This window comes from Ambystoma mexicanum, chromosome 2p (assembly GCF_040938575.1).
Source record: "Ambystoma mexicanum isolate Mex_15411 chromosome 2p, UKY_AmexF1_1, whole genome shotgun sequence".
NCBI lineage: Eukaryota > Metazoa > Chordata > Amphibia > Caudata > Ambystomatidae > Ambystoma > Ambystoma mexicanum.
In genome coordinates, this window is record NC_090923.1 from 1,241,945 (window position 1) to 1,267,635 (window position 25,691).

Sequence of the window (25,691 nt, forward strand, 5' to 3'; positions counted from 1 at the left end):
GAAAGTTCCCTTGAATTGTTGTTTTGTAAAAGAGCAGGCTCAACAGTTGGTTGTTGCGGAGTTAACAGATCATTTACTGATAGCAAGGGCCTTTCATTTCCTGTATTTCTTCCTTCCTTTGGTTGTGGATTTTCTTTTTACACCTTTTTTATCCCGATTGTTTTTCCGGTTGTTGGACTTTAATGATTTCTTTGCATCGTGTGAATTTTCAGCTTTTGCTGGCACTTCAGTGTTTAAGTGTACGTTTAGCTGGGTGCTTCTTTGCGGCGACCTCAGCGCCTCCGTGGCCGGCATTTGACAAGTGCATTTGTTAACCGGCAAACTGTCACGCGGTTGTACTACAACGTTGTGCCTGATCCACTTTGTGCATTCTATTATTGCTTCACTCAGATCGACTTTTTTCCTGTACTTCTCTTTTCGTTATTTCATTTAGGCGAGAGTGCCATCCGTGGGAAGCAGCAGCTTCTGCATTGAGGCGTTGTACAAGATGTTCATTAAATTTTTCCAATTCAATTAACTTACTGTTGGTTGAACAGATCAAGGAGTTTTGGTCTTGTATAGAGTCATTTAATGCCTCATATAATTTCATAAATGGCATTAAGGCAATGGAGGTGGCAGCCAGAACGTTGTTATGAATTTGTAACCCTGCGGCGATGGAAATGTTTCCTTTTATTTCCGTGGAGTCTCCAGAGTGTTCAACTTCTGGATGATTACCTGCTCCTGGGTCTGCAGTTTCTTTTTCAATCGTCGTATTTGAGTCATCTCTGTTTCCGTGTGGGCCATCTGCACCAATTTGGTGACCTATCGTTTGACAGACGTCAGTTGAATCTAAGTTTATTAGCCGGGCAACAGGAACTGAGTCTTTTCGCAGCCGTGCGTTGTTGCCCAGAATGGGCATATCCTTGATTGCAGTACTTGTTTTTCGTTGTTTATCCGATTTTCCATCATGTTTGTTTGCGAAGCTTTCATTTAGGCGATCGCGCATCAGCACGAAATCTGCCTTTAGACGTTCTGTCAAACGAGCTTCCCTCGCTACCACCTCATACGACGTGGTGATATTTGCAGTCTCTACAATTCCAACTTCGTTTAAAGGCCGAGCAGCCGCCATTTCTTTTTTGTCCATTCTTGCTTCATGATTTGATTTTGCAGGAACTTTAAGAGTTATTGAGGCCTGTTTGTTGTTTTCCCCTGCATTAGTGCTTTTTAGCAATCCCTTATCAGCCGAGGAGGTACTGGTTTTTTTCCTAGTCCCGTCTCGTCAATGGGTGATCTTTCATTAAACAATGTTGATTTAAGGGGTTGCGAATCGGCATTCTTTTGTGTCAATAGCAGACAGGGGGTTGTTTGTATGTTCTCTGACGGTGAGCGTATATAGCTAGTAGATCGGCATCGGTTATTTCAAAGTCAAAAGGTGACATCCGACGCATCAAGATAAATTGATGGAGGACGCAAACTGGAGGACAGTAGCTTTTCTGTTCTTTGAGTAACATCTGTTATGTTCATGTTTACTACTTGGGCGCGCTTTGATAGATTAGGGGAATGGATTATAGCACTGTCTTTTGACAATGTAACTTCTTCGCCTTTGTTAGCCATTCTGTTTCCATTCGTGGTCTCGCTCGGCGTTTTCGAAAGTACACCTGCGGGTGACGATTGAATGCAGGCTTCTGAACGTGTGTGAGTCACTGGTCCCTCTATCTCCGCCTCTGAGAGCGTATTAACTTGCGTCTTATGCGGTGAGGTCAGGTCAAAAACTAGTCCCGGGGGTGAGCCCGGGACTGGAGCGGGGGCCGGACTTGAAATTTGTGCTAGTATTGGTACAACAGACGTTTCTGGTGGCTTAAGACTGGTGAGGTAAAGCTGTAGTAACAATGCAATTTTGAGCGCTTACCTTTGCGGTTGAAGTCTTCAATTTTTGCCGCTTTAGCTGTTTGTAGTCTATTGCGGGTATGCGGTCCGCCGTCTATCGGCACCACCTCTAGGACGTTATCTGGGAGCGGCTCCATCTGCAGTGTGTCGTGCAGCTCCTCTCACTAGATCGTCCCTTTGTGACCGCAGAGGACTTTGGGGGCGCTGAAGAAAAGAACCCGTTTCCTGCTGCCAGCAGACAGCAAACAGTGAAACAGTCGCTGCAGAAAGTCACGTGCCCTCGTCTAGCGCGGGCTTATCGCCGCAAGGGCGGCTCAGTCGGTGTTTTGATTCCTGGATGGGCGGGGCCTCGAGACTCCAGTCTCTTAAAGGGATAGGCTTCGTTTCCCAATGCCCAGCTCTCCGCAATAACGAGCTCTCAGTTCCAGTTAGAGCTCGTATGGAAGCAGATGAAGATGCAGGCAAGTAAGGTAAGCACAGCAGAGTGAGCGCAGCAACAGTGAAACAGTCGCTGCAGAAAATCACGCGCCCTTGTCTAGCGTGGGCTTATCCCATTAATTCAAGGTCACGCTTGACCGCGCTCGTTCAGACGGATCCACGCATGCCCTGGGTGCATGTTCTTTCCTTTCTCCTCTAGGGGGGCAGATGGCTTACTACCCCCTGCCTCCCACTGCCAGAGAGCCTTAGAGGTGTGCTCTGGGGGGAAACCACCTCCCCCGACCCTCCTCTCTCCCCAAGGCCATTGCAGGGAGAGCCTTGCCTCCAGTCCTCTTGGGTGGCCCCCTTACCTTCTCCACTCCGGGCCCCCTTCCGTCTCTGTATCTCCGTGACCAAGACTGCAAAGCACTTGCTTACTGCAGCCTTTCCAAATCAGATTGAAAAGCACACTTAACGGTATAAACGGTATACCGGTATAAACAATGTGACGGTTATTATTGTTCAATGAAGTCGTTCACGGTATCTTTAACGGTATACTGTTATACCGTTACATCCCTACAGCACACACTATCTTACAATAGGGTGCTTAGGGGTTACCTAGTATCCCCTTTGTCTAACTTCTCATGTAACATTTTTTTATGTTACCCTTTCCTCACTGAATGGCTGGTGGCAGTGGTTTACGTTTAACTAACGTGGTGTGAATTTACCGCGGGCTGCGTTTGCAGCTGCAGTAAAGCACCCAAGGGTGTCATTTTAGTCAAAACGGCACTGGTGGTCTTTTTTCGCCATTTCTTTGTGGAAAGGTCCTTCTTGAGATTTACTCTGCGCGCCAAACGGTTTGGTCCCTTTGTTCGCTTTGCCTTTGGCGGGATTCACAAGTGAAGCTCGCCTCATGCTCCAGGGTGTCTGGGGTGGGCAGGAAGTGAGGGAGGGAGGTGCCCGGAACGCCCTGTACTTAGTCTCCTAGGAGACCCAAATGCACTCTGTGATGGTTGGCCGGCTGACTGTCCGGCAAGGACAGCCACTCTGCTGGGTGACTGACAGCTAGTTTGGAATGAATGGGAGGGAACTGAATAAAAGGCGAGGCTTTTTGCTTGGAAGGCAGGGTCGACCATAGGACGAAGGAACCGAAGAAGAACTTGAAGAGGATGCCTGCTGCAACTCCTGGACCGTTGATTTGCCCGGTGAAGCTCTGCTGCTGTGCTGAAACTCCAAATTCGCATCGACAGAGAAGCCCCTGCACGGGCGACTTCTCCCCTTGAGTTGGTGGGACCAATCAACTTCAAAGTAAGCCACCTGGACATTCTCTCGGAGCTGGTTGCATTTCCACAGAGTTGCTGCTGGAAACCGAAACACCAGGGAGAGGAACACCAGTTTGTGTCCGTTGCTTTTAAGTTGGCCAAGAGCTCCAGGAAGATCCTTCGGACTCCCAGGAAGCAGGACTGACCAAACCTGAGCCCCCTCAGAGTGCGGGACCCCAGAAGCAAAGAAAGCCCATCTCGACAGCCAGAAACCACAGCGTTGCCATTTGCGGTAGTCGCAAGGAGCTGAAACACTGAAGTGCCACTTGTTTGAAAATTGCCAGTTGCGAGCGGTGACCGTCCCACTGCAGGAGTCCCCAGATGTCCTCCCTCTTGTCCCCAGGACTGATGCCCAGGAACAGTGAGATCTGCGGAGCTGCACCCAGGAACAGAAGTCACCTGCTGCACTTTTTCTTCAATACAAAGGTACTGTAAAGTCTGAGAGAACTTGCCTCTTGCTGTAGAGTTGCTTGCATCTTCTACTTTTCACAAGTCTAACAGCTTGTGGCCCATTTGATTCTTCTTTTCTTCAAAGACTTTTAAAACATTGTGCAAAGACTTTTCTACTTCCCTGCAAAGAAGTGCTTCAGCTCATATAGACTTTTGCCCATTGACTTTGGCTTAGCCCGTTCCACTGAATGACTCCTACTGGGGGATCTGAAAGTATTTGCCTGCTTAAGAATATTTGTGGTATCTTGTATGTTCCAATAACCTTTTCCTTTGACTCCTTGGAATATTCTAAATGCAACAGTGATATATTAATGTCCACAGCACCCTAGCTATTGAAGTGAGCCGAGGGTGTAGGTTGTGTCTGTCGGCCATCCCAAAAGGGTACTTACTGATTTAGAAATATTAAGAGTGTGTATTTTCTGAAGTATATTTGAGTGTTACTGTTATATTGCTCCCTTCTGAAGGCTTACTTTAACTGACTGATAAATTAATAATTGTTTATGCAAGAAACCTTGTAAGTGTTTATTTGAATACTTGTCACTGAGTCTCTGTGTAACTCCCTTACAACTCACACTGACCCATCTTGAGATAAGCCTGGCTGCTCAACACGCTACCAACCTGTGTAGTACAGACTTATGCCAAAGGTTGGGTTCCTATTGCGAGGCGGTCAAGGTTGTTGCAGTGCACCCAAAGGGTACTGCATACAATCTTTGCCTAACACACCCTGATGAGGAATCCTTGGGGGCACAGAGATTGGAAACAAACACTTTATGGTCGACACAGGTGCCACAAAATCATTCATCAGTGATGGAGATTTCCCATCATCGGGCCATGCTCTGTACATGCAGAGCTTCTCCGGGGCGGTCTCCAAGGTTCCATACACTAAGGAGGTTGACATCAAAATAGAGGGCTGGGGGGAGAAGAGGGGTACGGTGGTGCGGGCTCCCCTAATGAACTATGACAGTTCCCCAGTGAACTGGTTGGGCAGGGATCTGCTCAGCAAGCTCGATATGACAATATCGTTCAGACAGTGGCATAGGTTGCGCCATGCCAGGAATACGAGTCATCATAGCAATGTTGATATTCATGCAATGGGAAGAGAGGTGGTAGTTTGTGCAAATTCCATAGATCTGGACAGGTTTGTGTATGATATCACAGTGCTTAAGAGCCCACAGTTTTAATTTTTCGCCCTGTTGTCTCCCCTGAATTGGCGGCAGGTACAATACTGTCCCTAGATTTACATGGATTGGTGATCTCGACAAAAAGGATAGTTGCTATAGGCACGGACCAGGACGGCTGCGAGTGGCGCACAGTACTTTGCATTGACCCCACGAAACCCCTGAAGGAGGTGACTGATGCAGAATTGTTTGAGGACAGGCCGAAAGATGGAGAAATAGTGCTAGCAATCTGTATCCCCTGTGAAATAATGGTGCAGTACCGGAAGGTCCAGTGTCTGCTGACGACCCCTGCGGACCCACCCCAGTTTGTGAAGGCAGATTTAGAGCAGGGGCCTGATAGACTGTGGACGACTAAGCCTCATGACTTAGGGCTCCCACACAACACTGAAACCAGGAGCAGCAATACCCCGGGTGAAACAATATCCACTCTCCAGAGAGGCAGAGGAGGGAATTAAGGACACCATCAGTGCACTACTCAACCAAGGGATAATTGTACCATCTACCTCCCCATGCAACACGGCATATCCTGTAAAAAAGCAACAAGGGGCAATTAGAAAATGATTCAGGATTTGGGCCCCATACATGATGTTGTGCAGCGAGTTTCCTGTTATTCCTAACCCTGCAACAATCCTGTGGAGCATCCCCAAGGAGGCAAACTTCACAGTGGTTGACCTCAAAAACACATTTTTCTCCGTGCCATTGCACCCAGACTCACAGTACCTCACTGTTTTTACACATGGGGGAGGGATAAGGTTCAAACACACAAGAGTACCTCAAGGGCACTGTGAAAGCCCCATCATTTTCAACAGAATACTCCACGCAGATTAGGCAACATTCAAGTGTCCAGCACGATCACCCAGTACGCAGACGACTTGCTAGTGTTCAGCGACACTGAGCAACACTGCAGACCAAACTCAATTATATTTTTACAGCTCCTGGCTCTCAGAGGGTACAAGGTTGACAAGGCAAAACTCGAATAATGTCTTCAAGAGGTTTTATACCTAGGGCAATGTAAGGAAGACATGGGCCTCAGTAGGGGTGTGTCGGTCGCAGTAACAACGGTGCTGGTAAGCTACCGGCACAGATGTTACCAGACAGGCACACTCGAGTTCTGCGAGCAGGTTCCCCTTCCGCCCACAGACCATGACGAGTGCACCGGCACTCTTGCACACAGTGCCGGTGAATCCGTCCTCCCCATTCCCATGGAGTCCTATAGGACTCGAATGGGAATGGAGAGTTTCTTTTTCCAGTGCCTGGCCGCACAGACAGCCGGGGCTGGAATGCCTGTTTCCCAATTGGCGGGAAAAAAAACATGACTGTCGGCAGCCTGCCGTTTTTACCGGCGCGGCTGCCGCCAGAGTCATACTGAGGCCCATGGTATCAAAGTAAGACAGACAAAAGTGATCACAGTGCAAGAGTGTTTATGTAGAATGGGTGACTCTACCGCTGAAACATTAATATCCAATCCATTGAAAGTAATAAGAGCGATCGAAACAATGGACTTTATTTCAACCATTGAGAGCTTGCGGTTCAATAACCCCTGGAACAGCCTCCTAGTGGTAGATAAGTAACAGGGATATCTGACAAATTATCTGGTGACATTTCCAGATTAGAAAATCAGAAGGAATTTTCTGAGAGTGCGACTGTCACAACTCAGAGGTGGTGTCCCAGTTGTTGCAGATAACACCCCCACTGTAAACAAAGCTTTCTTCACTCTTTAGATACAAAAGTCTCAAACGTGATATGCTAAAGACTCTCCTCTCCCCCCCCCCCCAGAGCTCAGCCTACAGAGATCGATTACGCCTGTTAGGCCGGAGCAAAAGTCAGCAGAGCTAGAGGGACAAAGAACAGAGCAGTCGTTCAGAATATGCAGCCATGAAGTGCCGAAAAAACAGCAAACATCACCCACAAGTACCCACTCTTACCTGCTCCGTAGAGAATTATACCAGTAACCTACTAGGATTCAAATGAAGAGACAAGGACTGGGTATGGCGAAGGAAGTGCACCAGTAGAACAGGAGACCAAAGTCTTAAACAGCCCAGCGTCCTAAAGAAAATACCCAAAGTACTCCAGCAGTGGAAGCAGCAAAGCGTCCCAAAAAGTGCCCAAAGTAATTCAATGGTAGAGCAGCAAAGAGTCCAAAAAGAGCGTCCAATGTATTCCAAAATTAACACAGCACAGTGTCCCAAAAGGTGTCCAAGGTTATCCAACGTTGTACAGCAAAGCGTCCCAAAAAAGGTGTCCAACGTAATCAAAGGTAAAGAAAAAACAACACCTGCAAAAAGGTGTTCACCCAAAATGTTTAAGAAAAAATAAACAATGACCAGGGGAACAAGCGTTCACCTCACGCTAGTTCCCTTAAAAGTATTGTTCGAGTTATCCAAGCGTCACAGCCTATGGAATCAGGAATTGCAGGTCGAAGTGGGTAAGCCGAGTTTGTGTATTCCGGGGGAAGCAGTCGAGGGAAGCAGGCGTCGGGAGGCACACTAGGACAAGACAATTACAGGGTCTGGATTCAAGCACCGAGTAATAGGTTTAAACAGAAGTCAGGAAAACAAATGCTCGTAACAACAGTTTAGGAGCACCCGATGTTTGCATCGACAGTATTTAAATACGGTCTTCACAGGGAGGACATGGCAGCATAGTACGTGCATGTCAGGTGACTACAATGATGGGAATCATAGTCTCCAAAAGCCCTGTGTGCCGTATAGCGTTCAAACGCCATGGCAGCCTCCAATTGTAGTTAGGCATTCCCAGATGCCGACAGTCGGAAAACCGGGACGTGACAGCGACTCAATCTTATTCATACACGGGAAATACTGAGTAAAAGGGGACAAGGGGAATCAGCAATTAAATTATGCACCATATGCATTAATCCAGGCCAAACCACCGCGACCAGCCATTTATTGTAGAAAGGGTAACATAAAAATGTTACATGAGAAACTAGACAAAAAAGGGATACCAAGTAACCCCTGCAGCACCCTATGGTAAGATAGTGTGTGCTGGGTCTAGAAAGTTACAAAATGTAAGTAAAGTAAATTTCACTTCATTGCTCTTGGAAACAGTAGTTTCACCAAGAGAAGGCATTTAAACCTTTGTGAAATCTAAAAGACTTCCCTGTGCCACTGCACTGAAGGTGCTGTGTGACGCAATGTAAAAGATGATGCCTATGGAGTTTGTCAGACTCCAAAGTCAAAAGAAAAACAGACAATAAATCACATTAAAATTACATGAGAGATAAAAAGTCCTTAAGTCCAGCAAAAAGAGCTGGGGGTCTCTAAGGTAGAAGGGAATTGACACATTTCTGAGAATTCTCCGTAAGACTCGTCCCCCCCAGACTAAGGGACAAGAGGATTTAATCTACTCCTGGATTAATCGCCTTACTCCAGTCGGTCATACTTTCTGGAAAGATCACCATCATTTTTGCGATTACATCACAACCTAGGTTCTATAGTAAAATCAAACCCCTGAAGGCTGATAGAGCATCTTAACCATTTAGGATTTCCCCCTTCATCTGCAACAACCATTTCAAGGGTTGGTGGTCTGTTTGAATTACAAATGTAGATCCATACAAGTATGGTCTAAACTTCTTCAAAGACCACACAATGGCAAAACATTCACGTTCCATGATTGCCCACCTTGTGTCTCGGTCTTTCCGTTTCCTACTGATGAAGCACATAGGGTGTTCGCTGCCTTTCTCATCCAGCTGACTCAGAACTGCATCTATATCTGTATTGGAAGCATCTGTTTGCACAATAAAAGATTGGTTGTAGTCAGAAGCTCTTAAGACTGGAGCTTGACAAAGGGCTTTCTTAAGTCCTTGCACTCCTCATTTCACCCGACCGTCTTGGGGAATTTGGGTGAGGAGATCACATTCAAGGGAGAAGCTATGGTCCCATGGTTCTCCATGAAGTTCCTGTAGTACCCAGTGACACCTAAAAAGGCTCTCACTTGGGTTTGAGTAGAAGGGGTGGCCAGTCGTGTACAGCTTGTACTTTGCTGGGCAGTGGCCTTATTTGACCTCCTCCTACCTCATGTTCAAGGTAGACCACTTTACTCTGAGCAATTTGACATTTACTTGCCTTTATGGTCATTGGGCCTGCTCAAGAGCCTGCAAAACATATCCTAAGTGGTCAACATGTTCTTTCCAAGTAGGGCTGAACACTGCAATGGCATCCAAGTATGCCATGCAGAAGTCCACCATCCCATTCAGAACATGATTTACCATCCTTTGGAATGTAGCAGGTGCATTCTTTAGTCCAAACAACATTACCTTAAACTGGTAGAGGCCTGCTGGGGTTGAGAATGCAGTCTTCTCCTTAGCATGGTCTGTCAGAGCCATTTGTCAATAGCCTGAGGTTAGGTCAAATGTACCGAGGTACTTGGCTGAATCAAGTTTATCCACCAACTCATCTGTCCTAGGTAAAGAATGGGCATCAGTCGTGGTGACTGCATTAAGAGCTCTATAGTCCACACAGAACCTCAACTGCTTGGATCCTGCCTTTGGCACTAGTACAACTGGACTAGACCTTGTAGATGGCTCGATGATCCCGAGATAAAGCATCTTCTTGACCCCCTCCTTTATATGGGTTCTTACATTCTGTACCCCCCTGAGTTTGACAGGTAGACAGTCAACAGGGAGGATATCATGCTGGCCCCAAGGGGTCAAGCCTGGTGTCAAGGAAAACAAGGAGGCAAACTGATTTAACAGAACCTTGCACTCCTCCCGTTTGACCACAGTCAGATCAGAAGAAAGATTAACTCCTATTTTCCATCTAAAGGCTGTCCCCTGAGAAGGTCAGGCAGAGGTTCACTCTCCTCCTCCTCCTCCTGATCAGAGACTAGAGGCAAAGCTCCCAGTTCTGCTCTAGAGACATAGGACTTTAGGTGGTTAGTGTGAAAGACCCTGGAGGCCTCCTTGGGATGGCCCAATTGCACCAAATAATTGACCTCTCCAAGTTTGCCCACAACCTTGAAGGGTCCAATCCATTTGCCCTGTAAAGCCCTTTGCCTTGTAGGTACCATGACTAGAACTTGCTGGTCTTAAGTAAACTCAACCATGCTGGCCTTCTGGTCATGTCAATGCTTCACCAGAGCCTGACCTGCTTTCAAGTTATCATAAGCTTCTGTTATGTGTGTCATCCTCCTTCGGAGACCTAACACATAGTCAGTGACGCTCACTGGCTTGAAGGAGGGAGCACTCTCCAACCCTTCCTTGATTAGGGCAAATGGACCTCTAACCGGATGACCGTAGAGGAGCTCAAAGGGGCCGAAGCCAACTCCTTCCTGAGGGACTTCTCTATAAACAAAAAGAAGGCATGGCAGTAGAAGTGTGACAATCCCGTTACAGGCCCAGGGGTGGCGGGCTTACACGGAGAGGGAGCCCCCCTCCCATTCAATAGGGAAATGGTGGCTGGCTAGCGCGAGCGTGTGGGCGTGTCCTAGTTGCTGCCCGCAAGAAAGAGCCGAAGGCAAGGGCACCACCCATCACAAGCCAAGAAGCACCGAGCATGTGCAAATCTGGCACGTGCAGCAATTTACCTGGCACGTGCATGAAGCCAACACCCTTACGCATCTAGCTCCGGCAGGGTGTGGCACAGGACTATAAAGCCACGCCCTGGAGCGCACCATGTGCTTAGCGGTTCTTCTGCTCCTGACAAGAGTAGTGTTTCGCTTACGGCTTCTACGCTCAAGCATCTTCCTGCGTTGAGCTCCTTGGACAAGAACATTCTTCTGCATCCAGCTGGAACTCCTTCAGCATCCTTCGGTGCTTCAGCATCCTTCGGTACCCTGGTCTTCAGTCTTGATCTGCGGCCTTTAGCATCCTGTTCAACGCCGCTCCATGGTGGACTCTGTCCTCCTCGCATCGTGCACGGACTAGCTTCTGCCCTGGGTCTTTCAGGCCTCCAGCTCCTGGAGTCAGAAGCCCTGTACGAAAACAACCAATAGGGTTAGCATCCACCTTCCATTCTCCCCCCCCCCCATCAGAACCAAGCCTCCCCCAGGAACTTGAGAACTTACCTGTATCCAGGAACTAGCGATCCACCCTCTGGGTTCCACCACCGGCTCGGCGCTGAAGTTCCGACACCTGGGGAGAGAGAAAGAACATAAGACAATCAGCAAAGACATCACACCTGGGAGAGAGACTCATTTGCTTCAGCCCCCTCTTTGGAACCCATCTCCGGAGCCGCACTTGCAGACACCGAACCACAGGTGAGCCGCCTCCACACGGTCCAGCCAGGCTCGCCTTTTTAAGGGGATGAGTGGGGGGGGGGGGGGGAAGAGGGGGAACATTGCAGTCATTTTTCCACAGTAGACTTACCCTCTGTTCGCCCCTTAGGTTTCCACAACAACCCCCAGAACACCAGTGGCACTAGTCCCAAACACTCCCTGGCCCCTCACATCCCCCTGGAGGTTTTTCCTCCAGGCGACAGGTGAGGGAAGACGTGGCTGGGACACATACGACCGGGTGAAGGGGAGCAGTACGGGGGGCCACTCTGCAGTACAGTCCAGACCAAGCACTCCTGCAGGGCACCAGAGGTAAGTGTGACAAGAAGGTCCCACTTTCTTCTAAGTGGTTCTTCTAAGGCACCTATCCATGCGCTTCATAGTTCTGTTAAACCTCTCCATCAATCCATTGATCTGGGAATGATAGGCTGTTGAGCACTTGTAAGTCACTCCACAGTTTTTCCACATGGCCTGCATATAGTGGGACATAAAATTGGTCCCCCTGTCTGAGATAACCTCCTTAGGAAACCCAACCCTGGTTAAAAAAAACCAAGGAGGGCCTTAGCCACTGCCTGAGCAGTAGCAGTCCTCATAGGTATGCTTCAGGGTACCTGGTGGCATGGTCCACCATAACCAATATAAATCGGTTGCCTGAAGATGTGGGAGGGTTTAAGGGACCAACAATGTTAATGTTAAAGGATATTTGTACCACGCACTAACACCACCGGAGTGGTCCCCTGACGCTCTGGTGGCTCTGAAAAAAAAGGGAGGGGGTGAGTTAGTGGGAGTGAGCAGGAAAAGTTCAAGATAGCAGTCATGTGCTGTTGGCAGCCTCAGCCCGGTGGGACCGTTGGCGGAGCTTGGGGTGTTTTACGGTCAGTAGTCATCGTGTGCTGTTGTGCAAGTCTATGTGCGGTTTGTTTTGTTGTTGTAGTGAAGCTTGTGCAGATTGCTGCGTTTAAGGCTTGTGGTTGCGTTTGGTTCATGTTTGAGAGGTATATGCAGAGGAGTGAAATTGTTAGTAGGTTGGTTATTGTTTCGTGAATTGCATGCTTGGTCCAGGCTTGGCAAAAGAGTCGTATATCAATCGTCGAATTACATTTTTATCTAGATGTGACACAGGCTACATTGAGAAATCCATCTAAGTGTAGCATATGCCAACATTTACGATTCTATCCGGATGCGATGCAGGTTATGTTGAGGATTCCATCTAAGTGTGGCATATGCTAACATTTACAATTCTATCTAGATGCGACGCCGGCTACGTTGAGGATTCCATCCAAGTGTGGCACCTGCTAACATTCACAATTCTATCTAGATGCGACGCAGGCTACGTTGAGGATTCCATCCAAGTGTGGCACCTGCTAACATTCACAATTCTATCTAGATGCAATGAATGCTAAGCTTAGGAATCCATCTAAGTGTGGCACATGCTAACATTCACAATTCTATCTCGATGGGACGCATGCCAACGATTATTACACCTGTCTAAGGTGACATAGGCTGATCTTGACTGTTCTCTATAAGTTAGTTAACATTGGCTTTGCGGACCAACCAATGATGTATAGAGTGCTATATAAATGCAGAGTAGCAAACATTACAGTTAACGCGTAATGCAGTGCAACATTTATAGTCCAGCCAAGAGTGTATTTCGGTCAGTGGTCCCTAATCACTTACGTATGCATGTTGTAATTCTGTGGAGGTCAACGTTATGGTAATTGTATACTGGCGAGGGCTTTCTGGAGTAGAGTGATTGCTCTACCCCCACCCTTGTCACACTTACAGTTTTGTTGGCGTCTGTTGGCCGCTGGCTTCCTTTGCTTTCCCTGCGGACACCGGCAGACACATCTTGGAGCCGCCAGTGCAGGAGCCGCCCTTTGCCTTGGGGCCCTTAGCCGCAGGGCTGCCAGGCAGAGGGCTTCCTTGGTTGGTTCAGTTAAGACCAGACAGTCAGCCAATCACAGGGGAGGGAGGTCCGGGAGGCAGGCAGAGGGAGGGGAAGGGGAAGCCGTGGAGAACGGGAAAGGGATCCATACGAGGGGGTCGCAGGCAGCATGGCCACGAGGTGGCAAGAGTGGAATGGAGGGTCCCTGCAGCTCACCTGGGGTCGCCTTGCTGATAATGGTGTTCTCCCACGGTGAAGCTGCAGGCCCAAACAGTGCAAGGCCAGATTGGCCAATCACGGGGGAGGGAGGTACGGGAGGCGGGCAGAGGGAGGGGAAGCCGTGGAGAACGGGAAAGGGATCCATACGAGGGGGTCTGGTGTGGCAGGGCCACGAGGTGGCAAGAGTGGAATGGAGGGTCCCTGCAGCTCACATGGGGTCACCTTGCTGATAATCAACCAACAACGTCAATCCCTACCCTCTCAAAAGGGACTCCCACCACTGGGAGAGGCACTAAAGGTGCCACATTCTTGGTTCCACTCTTGCCAGAAGTCTGAGAAGTGTGACAGCTTCTACAGTATTTCCCTACATGAGACCCCATCTTGGGTCAGTAGAAATAGAGAGAAATCCTTTCCTTGGTCTTCTTAAAACTTAAATTACCAGCCAAAGGAATCTCATGGGCTATCTGTAGAAACTGGGGTCTCACCTCCTGAGGCACTACAAGTTTTCTGTAGTCCCCTGGTGTAGACTATAGGTTCATTGTAAAGGAGGCCATCTTCCCAGTACAGCTTGTGCTTCTCTGGCTCTTTCCCGTCCAGCTGGGAAGCAGCCTGTTGGCGAAGTACTTCAAGAGTAGGGCACTCTCTATGACCTCTGCTGAAGTCTGCCCTACAGGGCCCATCTTCTGCCAATGAAGACTGCAGCTCAGAGTGGTCTTTAGGATTCGGATCTCCAACAGGGGGATGGGCTTCTTCCAGCTCGGAGTCGTCAGTAGCCGATTCACCATACTCTGGTTGAACCTCACACTCAGCCTCAACTGGTGTAGGAGTCACTGGCGTGACTTGGGACTGTCCTCTCGGGGATGTCTGAGTGCTATCTTTCTTGTTTCCCCGAGACCTTGGGGTTTCCCCTTTGTCTCTTTCTTCCTGGAAATAGAAGTTGGCTTTTCCTGTGGACTGGGCGTTATAGGTTCTTCTGTAACAACCCACTGAGAGTCATTTAAAGTGAGCTCTCTGGCCTTCCTAGTCTGCTCCCGCTTCCTTTTACTGGGAGGCCCGGGGGTGCTTGATACAACTTCAAGAGAATTGAAGTCATTCCCAAACAGGACTCTCCCAGACACCTCATTTTGTACACTGACAGGTATTCTCACAGTCATATTGTTACATTTGATGAGAGTTGGTAGTATTGGAACCATCTGGATAGGGCCTCCAGCAAGCTTAGTGGGGCCTTTGGGTGCCTTAGCAACATCCGCAGGTTTGAAAAAGGTTTCATCCAGGACTAATCCTGGCCCCAGAGTCTCTAATGGCAGGGGATTCCTGAACATTCACAAGTACACTGTCCTTGTAATATTCTTTGGTATTATCTGGAATAGAGTTATACACATCTAAATTCTGTTCTCACAAACCCAGGGATACTAAAGAATCACTGGCAGAGACTCCAATGGGGTCTTCAGCCAGTAGATGAAATTTTCCACTTGCCATAAGAACTTCTCCCTCAGGGATGAAGGCTAAGGAGGCAGTGTGGACCCCTGAAGGTTTACCCTTGCATCTGGGAACCCCTTTCACATGGTCAGTTGACCCTACAAGCATATATTTTCCAAATGTTTTGACAAATGGTGGCTTTTGCTGACCTCCCTCTGGTTTAGCACCAGAGGTTTCACTAGACTGACCCGATTGCCCATATGGCTTACCGTTCTTATGTCTGTGGCCTTCTTTTGGGTGGGAAGTTTTAGAATTATCTTTGTCATCTTTCTTGTGCTGCTTCCCCTCATCCTTCTTGTGAGTGGCCCCAGAACTCTTGCGAGTGACCCTGTTGGCAACCCACAAGTCAGCAGACTTTGCTAACTTCTTGGGATCAATCTCTTAGAGTCAGCCAAGTGCTGTCTCAGCTCAGGAGAGCAGGCACCAAAAATAGATGCCAACACAAACTAGATTCCTCATTCCTTCAAGTGAGTTCACTCTGTATCCCTTAATCCAACCATCTATGTTTTTTAAACATTCACACACCCAGGTAGCTCAAGGAGTACCATCAGTCTTTTTAAGGGTCCTAAACCTCTTAAGGTACTGGGAAGGAGTTTTCTCAAATCTAGCTATCAAAGCTAGCTTCACATTCTCATACTCCAATCTTTCAAGTTCCCCCACCTCCATTACAGCATCAGTTTCAACCTGGGGTAGCCTAAATTATCCATCACTATGACCATCTACCCAGACGCAATATACTAGGGGGGATCCAGAGCCAGATGGTGCAGGTCTGTTATTGGAGGCGATAGAAACATATTCATCTAGAGGCTACTGGGAATTGGCCTATCCAAACAAGTGCATAAGCGCCAGTGAAAGATTTAATCCAACACATCTGTCTTCATCTCTAAATTGGTGATATGGGGATTTGAAAATGGCTTATTCCAATCCATGAAGGGCAGGACATCTTTATTTTTGCCCTACGTCCTGAAGAAGGTCTTAAGAAAATAAGGACAGCAATTTCTGTAAATTTGCCCGAAACACGTGTCAACTACCACATGAACAGTCTGGGAATTATAACCAGATGATATACAGCACCTTAAACTAAGGACTGGGTCATACATAGATGCTAGAAATTTCTGTAAAAATTGGTGTAGTACTGGAGTATGACTACACAGTGTATAGTAGGCCATAATGGTTGTATGTATGTATGTATGTATGTATGTATGAATGAGGGATTGAGAGTATTGATGTCAGACGAAAGAATTGTTATTTTGTCTTCATAACTGGAAGTATGGTTTTAATTAGGACATACAGCTATATGTTGATGCTATGAATTATTGAATAAAATGTGTACTAATTGAAATAACTATTTGTGTCATCCTGATGCACCCGTTGTTCTGTATCAGGCTTGGTCAGTCCTGCTTCATGGAAGTCCGGAGGATCTTCCTGGAGCTCTTGGCCAGCTTAAAAGCAATGCACACAAACTGGTGTTCCTCTCACCGGTATTTCGGTTCCAGCAACAACTCTGTGGAATTTCAACCAGCTTCGAGACGGATGTCCAGATGGCTTACTTTGGAGTTGATTGGTCCCACCAACTCAAGAGGAGAAGTCGTCCTTTGCAGGGCTTCTCTAGTTGAAGCAAATTCGGAGCTTCAGCACTGCAGCAGGGCTTCACCAGATAAACCAACGGACCAGGAGTGCAGCAGGCGTCTCTTCCAAGTTCTTCTTCAGATTCCTTCATCCAGTGGTCCACTCTGCCTTCCAAGCAAAAAGCCTCACCTTTTATGCATGTTTCTCCCATTCATTCGCAGCCTAGCTGTCAATCACACAGCAGGGTGGCTGTCCTCCAAAGGACAGCCAGCCGCCCAATCGTCTTTGGGTGCATTCCTGTAACCAAGGGGATTAAGCACAGGGAGTTTCTGGCAGCTCCCTCACTTCCTGCCCCTGCTAGACATACTGGAGACAGAGGCAGGCTTCACCAGTGAATCCCACCAAAGGCAAAACAAACAAAGGGGCCAAACCAGGTTTGGTACGCAGAGTAAATCTCAAAGGACCTTTGCAACAAGAAATGGCGAAAAAAGAAGACAGAGTCATTTAAAATAAATGGGCAGCCATGGGTGTCTTACTGCAGCTGCGAATGCAGCCCACGGTAAAAACACAAAATGGTAGTAAAAAGTAAACCACTGCCACCAGCCATTAATTGTAGAAAGGGTAACATAAAAATGTTACATGAGAAACTAGAGACAGGGGATACTAAGTAACCCCTCCAGCACCCTATTGTAAGATAGTGTGCGCTTGGTCTAGAAAGTTACTTACACTTCACTGCCCTTGGAAACAGTAGTTTTACCAAGAGAAAGTATTTGAAACCTTTGGGAAATCTAAGAGACTTACTTCCCTGTGCCACTGCACTGGGGGTGCTGTGTGACACAATGTAAAGACGATGCCTATGGAGTTCGTCAGACTCCAAAACCAAAAGTAGTACAGTGTTCAAATCAGATAAAATTACGAGAGAGTGGGAAAAAGGTCTCACTCTCTCCAGTATTAAAATGAAAAGTCCAAAAGTCCAGCAAAAGAGCTGGTGGTCTCTAAGGTAGAAAGGAATTAGAACATTTCGGAGAATTTTCCTTAAAAATAAAATACTGCCTATGCAATCCGGTGGTCCCATGGACTCCATGAATGGACGCCATACCACCACTTGCAATCCAGCGGTAAATCTGCAGAAATCCCCATGCAGTTCTGTGGACTGCATGAATGGGGATTTACACTGCCATTTGCAATCCGGTGGTAATTCCGCCAGACCAAACATATATCGGCGTATTTACCGCAGAGATTCCACCAATCCTGTAAGGACGTCCAGTGAGATGTCATCTCCCGATTCCGACTTGCCACATATGCCAGCATTTTTCAGTTTTCTCTATGAAGGTGGATCATAACCCAATATGCAGCATTGATATGATAATTTATTTATAGTGCGCCTATACACAAGTGTTTCAAGGCGCGACGAGGCAAGGGAGGGGAACAAGACAACTATCTTACTAGGCCCAGTGACATTGAGATGGCGCAAGTGCTGGGGAGAGGAAAGGGGAGAAGCGCCGGGGGGGGGGGGGGGGAGCTTGCAGAGGGGGAGAGGAGCAAGTACAGGTCATAGGAGCGAAACATCGAAAAACAAAAAGTGTGGCCAGCAGGTGGCAATGCAGACAACAAGCGTTAGATAGTGCAGGCAGGGGGAGTGTAGGGTTGCAGTTACAGCCCCAAGTGCAGGGTTGCCAGGCGGCAGTGCAGTTGTGCAACTGTGCCCGAGGTTCAGAGGGTAGCCAGGTATCCAGTGCAGTATATGATATGCATTTATAAAATCGCCTATACACAAATGTTTCAAGCCACGACGAGGCAAGGGAGGGGAAACAGCAAGTGATCCTACTAGGCCAGGTGACATTGAGAACGCGCAAGTGCAGGAGGGAAGGGAAGGGGAAAAAGCAGGGTGAAAGGGAGGGGGTAGTGCAGTACATAGGATAACAGAAAATAAATAAGACAATAAATAAAAATGCGGCCAGCTGGTGACAAGTGCAAGGGTAAGAACAGACATCAGGGGTCAAGTGCTAGTCAGGGCTGTAGGGATATAGGGATACAGAAATAGCCCCCAAGTTCAAGGGTTGCCAGGGGGTAGTGCCGGTGTGCAACTAGCTGGGTGGGGACCTGAGTCCGAGATCAGAGGGCAGCCAGTGCAGTTTCAGATTCAGCCAGCAGATCAGCAAGGTAGAGCAGGAGAGAAAGCAGAAGCAAAGGGGTGCTTCCGGTACCGGAGATGGTTCTCCTCAAGTTTCCGAGAGGCAGGTAGGCTGTTCCAGAGGGAGGTGCCAGCAGAAGAAAGATCTACCACCAGCTCGCTGCTTGGAGAAGCGACTGACCCTGAAGGAGTTGGAGGCGGATGAGCAAAGTGCTTGAGAGGAAATATATTTAGGAAGAGAGAGTTGAAGGTATTGCAGCCCCAGGCCCCAGAAGGCCTTTTTTGGACAATGCAGAGGGTTTTGAACTTAATCCTTGCAGCCACTGGGAGCCAGTGCAGAGATTTCAGTCCTGGAGAGACACGATCCCTGGGCTTGAGGCCAGGGACAAGTCTCGCAGTCCTGTTCTGGATGAGTTGCAGAGGGTGGAGTGTAGAAGCAGGCAGATTTAGAAAGAGGCTGTTGCAGTAGTCCAGCCTAGAGAGAACCAGAGCTCTGGAGACAGTGAGCTTCTGGGGTAAGGAGAAAAAAAGAAAGAATACCTCTGAGGAGGTGCAGCAGGTAGTGTGACTTCTTAGAGACAGAGATGTGAGGAGAGAAGGAGAGGGTGGAGTCGAAGATGACCCCAAGGATTTTAGCCTGACAGGTGGGAGAAGGAAGGCCGGCCAGAGAGCAATAGGAAAGGAGGGAGCAGTTGCGTCGATGAGGAGAATCTCAGTCTTACTGGCATTAAGGCAGAAATCATTGGCGGCACAGCACTCCTGGATAGCAAACAGACAGAGATGAGAGAAGGAGAAGAGGTAGCAGAAGGGAGCCCTCAAATGAGCTGAGTGTCATCCGCATAGCACTGAAAGTTGGGGCAGAGAGCAGCAATGCGGTGGGCAAGAAGTGCCAGGTATTGGTTGAACAGCCAGGTAGAGAGATTAGACCTCTGGGGAACACCACAGGTAGAGATAGAGGAGAGGAAGGACCCAAGTTGGACCTGGGAAGGTCGATCGGAGAGGAAAGACGTCAGCCAAGCCAGGCCCTGACCGGTGATACCAAGGTTATCACAGAGACGGTTGAGCAGGATGGCATGCTTGACCGTGTCAAAGGCAGAAGAGAGATCAAGTAAGATGAGGACAGAGGGGGTATTGGAGTCAGGGTTTGGGAGCAGGTCTTCACGGATGTTCAGGAGAGCAGTTTCCATGCTTCTGGAAGCTCTGAAGCCAGCCTGATGGTCATGGAGGCAACCAACTAATAAAGTGTGAAGATTAAGCTGGGAGATGGCAAGGAGTTTTCCCAGAAAAGGAGTGATGGAGATTGGGCGGTAGTTAGCAGAGCAGGAAGGGTCGGCTGAGGGTTTCTTAAGAAGAGAGTGCACAAGGGAGCGCTTCAGGGGGGAGGGGAAGCCTCCAGTGGCGAAGGAGTGGTTATACCGTTTTTATTTGATGGTTGTAGCTTGCTCCCCTCTTTAGATATGCATTTTTCAAACCCAAATGAAGATCAATAAACACTGTTGAAGTGCTAAATAGCTCCAGCTCTTGGCAATTTTGGACCCTGCTAGTAGTTTGCAACATGAAATATTTACCAGCACAACAGTAATGAGCTCTAGAACTAGCGCTCATCTAGGGAAAAAACGAAAATCAGTGACCCAGGAGGGTTATAAAGTGACACTTCCTCAGCGACACAGCAAGCCTAGCAACATAAATACTTGGAGCCAGAAATCGCAGGGTATGGAAGCATAGCAGGACCCTACCTCCCAATATACATCAGACACAGAAACCCCAAACCTAACTCCTAATACTGGAATATCAATGCAAGCACGTCAGACTGTAAAGCCTACAAAGAGCAAAAGGAAGCAACACTTTACCCCACACCGCGCAAAAGGAAGCAACACTTTACCCCACACCGCGCAAAAGGAAGCAACACTTTACCCCACACCGCGCAAAAGGAAGCAACACTTTACCCCACACCGCGCAAAAGGAAGCAACACTTTACCCCACACTGCGCAATGGAAGCAACACTTTACCCCACACTGCGCAATGGAAGCAACACTTTACCCCACACCGCGAAAAAGGAAGCAACACTTTACCCCACACCGCGAAAAAGGAAGCAACACTTTACCCCACACCGCGCAAATGGAAGCAACACTTTACCCCACACCGCGCAAATGGAAGCAACACTTTGCCCCACACCGCGCAAATGGAAGCAACACTTTGCCCCACACAGAACAAAGGAAGCAACACTTTACCCCACACAGAGCAAATGAAGTAACACTTTACCCAGGGATATTAGCGCTTGGTGGATTTCCTTCATCACGTTCTGGTAAAGCTCTTTCTGCCACTCCTGTAGAAGCTTCCACTCCTCTTCAGAGAAATAGTTTGAAGCATCGTGGAAGGTAGCCTGGGCCTGTCACAGAAAAGGGCAACACCAAACATATACATTAAACCAGCATTGACAAGCAAGCTTCAACCGTCTCCCTTCGCTCTTTAAGCCATACACGCGTGTCCGTCGTGCACCCAGTGTCTCTTGCTTGCACATTTGTTCATTTCTCCTCTTGGTCATCCCCAACCCACGTCACATAGAAAAATGTGCAATACTATTTCTATGTGTGTTTATGAATTCTTCAAACATATGTTAACATTTTTAATTTATGTTCCAACGCGGGGAGGGGTGATGAAGCAACACAGCACTCTGACCACTGGTTTTTTCCCCAGGTTGTCTCCTTTTATAGTAATTTCTTCACTTCTAACTGAAACCAGGTAGGTCCTTAAAAATAATGCAACCAGGTCACACTTAAGTTGTTGGCCAAACTCTCAAAGGTAACACGGCTGGGCAGTTCAGTGTAGTCTTGTCATCAAGTGCCATCAACAAGAGCAACACCTTTTAAATAAGAGGTCTACAAGGGTGAGAACATGAACATACTGCCACTTTAGATTACAATGCCGTTTGGTAAACAATATATCCTGCATATGGTGAAACTGGGGGCAAGAACACTTTAATAAGCCTTAGATAAGCTAGAAAGACTTTAGTAGTTACAGCAACATGTAAGAAGTCAATTTCTAGCTCCGTCATAGTTCAGTCGATTACAAGCAGGTGTTCTTATTAAGCAAGTGCTTGTAAAATATCACTGTGGAAACGTTCAAAAAGGGCCCTCTACCCATTAACGGGATAGGCTACCAGCCTGCATGCTCTTGACAACCGAGGAGGACTCCTGACTGGTAGGTCGCTGCTTTGGACCTGCGGGAATTACGCCCAATGCAAGTCCATTGGGATAGAAGCACTTAGAGATACAAGATAGCTCGATCGCCTAACTCTGACTTACAACACCAAATGCCACGAGTCAAGGAATCAGTGGGGCCAACGTTGCTCATCATGGGCTTTGCAGTTGAAGGCTCACAGGCTGCGGATTCGAGGCTTCCAGTGATGGTTAGGTCAGGCACGCACATAGACCCAAGGATAGATCCTTCGCCAACCTATGGACCCCTCATATGGTCTCTGTGCTCTCCCCTTTCTCCTCTTCTCCCATTAATGGTGGCACCCGTCTAAGATCATCATTAATGTTTACTCTAATGGGACCGTCTTGGTCCAAGGCCCTCAGGCCAACCTTCACCTCTTTGATAGACGCTTCCCACGCCTCATCAACTTCCTTTCTACTCCTGCTGTCCCCCCCTCCCCTTTCCTCGGCTACCTTGCCTTCTCCCTCCCTCTCTGCCCCCTCTCAGGCTCCTTCTACACCTCTGCAGGACATACCCCAGATCTGTACCCCTCCCCGGAAGTCCTTCAAGGATGGCAACCTTCTCCACATTGCCACTCTCAACTTTCGTTCTGCTGTCAAACATTCCTCTGATATCTGCCGCCTTCTCGAAGAACTTGACCTCAATGTCCTCGGTCTCACTGAGACCTGGTTCACGACCAGTTCAGTCACCAGTTTTGACCTGCTTCTACCTGACGGCTACAAGATCCTCTCTGTGCCCAGGCCCAACCGCTCTGGTGGTGGTGTTAACCTTATCTTCCCTGAGTGGATTCCTGTCTTTGTCACTCCTACGCAGACCTACTCCTCTTTTGAATGCCTTGTCTGCCGGCTCTCTCTCTCTCTCTCCTAGCCATTCCCTTACCGTGGCTACTATCTATCGACCACCTGGTCAGATATCCTCCTTCCTCTCCGAGTGGACGGACCTCTCCTCCTCCCTCTTAGCCTCAAACACTCAACTCCTCCTTCTTGGAGACTTCAACATCCACTTGGATGCCTCCTGTCCCCCCCTCTGGACACTTTTGTGACCTCTGCGACTCTCTTTCACTAACCATTCTCCCCTCCGGCCCGACCCATTCTGCAGGGCACTCCCTCGATGCTCTGATCTCCTTGGACCTTCCCCTCTGTCCCCCTCTCCACCCCTCTCTCCTGGAGTGATCACTTTCTCCTATCCTCCCACCTCACCCTTCCTACCCCTCAGGCCAAGCCACCTTCATCACTGCCACCCACCTTCGCGGTCATCCGGCCCATGAAGCGCGTGTCAGTTGAGGCTTTCGCCGCCACCTTCTCGCCCCCCTCATCTCCCTTTGGCTGACTCCCACCCTGACACAGCCCTCTCCATGCTCCACTCTGCTATATCTGATACTCTTGATATCCTTGCCCCAGTCATGAGAATCCGCCTGAAGCCCAAAGCAAAGTGTAACTCCTGGTATGACTCGGATCTCGTCACCCTTAAACGCAAGTGCAGGGTGGCCGAGAGGAAATGGCGTGCTTCATGTGCATCCTCTGACAAACTGGCCTGCCGCCTGTTGCAACGGCAATACCGGCTCTCCGCTCTCACCAAGAAGAGAGCGCCTATCCAAGCCCGGATCTCTGCGGCATCTAACAACTCGGCTGAACTCTAAAATCTGCAAGGAACTGGCCAATCCTGCTGCAGTCTCTACCTCTCCTGTCCCCTCCCAGGCCCTCTGCACGGCACTGGCTTCTCACTTCATTTCCAAAACTCAGGACATCCGGTCCTCACTCTCCGTCTACCAACTCCATCCCTCCCTCTATCCCCTGCTCTTCCTCTGGCCCTTCGGCTGCCACCGCCCCTCCCTCCCTTCCTTCCTTTCCCCTTTTTCCCGCAGACAAGGTTTCTCGACAAGTCCGACCTATGAAAGTCTCGTCAAAACAGGTTCACCCCTGTTCCTCCAAAACTATCAAGGACCACATCGACTCCCTGGCTCCTGCCCTGGCTGATTTCTGCAATCACTCCCTCACCACTGGAGTCTTCCCATCCCCCCTGAAGCACTCCCTTGTGCACCCTCTTCTTAAGAAACCCTCTGCTGACCCCTCCTGCCCGGCTAACCATCGCCCAATCTCCATCACTCCCTTCCTGGGCAAGCTCCTAGAGAAACTGGCCATCTCCCATCTTAATCTCCACACCGAATCTGTTGGGTGTCTCCATGACCATCAGTCTGGCTTCAGGGCTGCCAGAAACACAAACTGCTCTCCTGAACATCCGTGAAGACCTTCTCTCCAACCTTGACTCCAACACCCCGTGTGTCCTTATCTTGCTTGATCTCTCTTCTGCCGGTGAGACCGTCAACCACGCCATCCTGCTCAACCGTCTCCGTGATAACCTGGGTGTCACTGGACAGGCTCTGGCGTGGCCGACTTCTTTCCTCTCTGACCGACCCCCCCAGGTCCAACTTGGGTCTTTCCTCTCCGATATCTTTTTCTCTACCTGTGGCGTCTCTCCCAGGGCTCTAATCTCTCTCCTTGGCTGTTCAACCAATACCTGGCACTCCTTGCCCACCGCATTGCCGCCCTCTGCCCCAATTTTCAGTGCTATGCGGATGATACCCAGCTCATTTTCAGGCTACCCTCGGCCTCCTCCTCTCATCTCTGTCTGCTATCCAGGAGTGGTGTGCCGCCAACGACCTCTGCCTTAATGCCAGTAAGACCGAGATTCTACTCATCGGCACACCCTCTCCCTCCTTCCCTTTAGCTCTCTGGCCGGCCTCTCTTGGCCCTCTTCCCGCTCCCACCTGCAAGGCTAAAAACCTCAGGGTTATCTTCGACTCCACACTCTCCTTCTCTTCTCACATCTCCGAAGTCACACTACCAGCTGCACCTCCTCAGAGGTATTCTTCCTTTCCTCTCCTTCCCCCAGAAGCTCACTGTCGCCAGAGCTCTGGTTCTCTCCATGCTGGACTATTGCAACAGCCTCTATCTAAGTCTGCCTGCCTCTACTCTCTGCCCTCTGCAACTTATCCAATACAGGACTGCAAGACTTCCTTGGCCTCAAGCCCAGGGATCGTATCTCTCCAGGACTGAAATCTCTGCACTGGCTCCCAGTGGCTGCAAGGATTAAGTTCAAAAGACTCTGCATTATCCACAAGGCCTTCTGGGGCCTGGGACCTCATTACCTTCAACTCTCTCTTCCCAAATACCTTCCTTCTCGGGCTCTTTGCTCATCTGCCTCCAACTCCCTCAGGGTTAGCAGCTTCTCCAAGCAACGAGTTGGTGGACGGGCTCTCCTCGGCTGAGGCCTCCCTCTGGAACAGCCTTCCTGCCTCCCTGAAACTCGAGGAGAACCATCTCCGGTTCCGGAAACACATCAAAACCTTCCTCTTTGCTTCTGCTTTCTCTGCCTCTCTCCCCTGCCGATTCTGCACCGGTTACCTGGCCACCCTTTCTGATCTTGGGGCCAGGTCCCACCTTTTGCTCACCTGCCCTGCCTCCCTGGCAACCCCCTGCACTTGGGGACTGGTTCTGAAATCCCTTCAGTCGCGATTCATTCACACGCCAGGAGACGCCGTCCGAGCAACACCGCTGCATCGCTCAAACGAACAACACAGACACAACGTGTTCAAGTGCCGATGCAATCAGCCTCATCTTGAAGATATCTCACGATGCGATACTGAGTTACAGAAATCTGAAGCTCCACCCACCTCCAAGGGGTAACTGGCTATAGATAAGGGGAATACAGAAGATACCCTACAA

The 25,691-nt window shown here is 48.9% G+C and overlaps 1 protein-coding gene across 4 annotated transcripts in view; it reads right to left on the minus strand.

The window, feature by feature from the left end:
• Positions 1-25,691, minus strand: part of LOC138566121 (zinc finger protein 773-like) — a 180,488-nt gene that overhangs the window by 126,314 nt on the left and 28,483 nt on the right. For all 4 annotated transcript variants that reach the window (XM_069643119.1, XM_069643117.1, XM_069643118.1 and 1 more), the window contains exon 2: positions 21,010-21,136. In XM_069643119.1, coding sequence (XP_069499220.1) covers positions 21,010-21,136 — 127 coding nt within the window. The remainder of the gene's footprint in view (positions 1-21,009; positions 21,137-25,691) is intronic.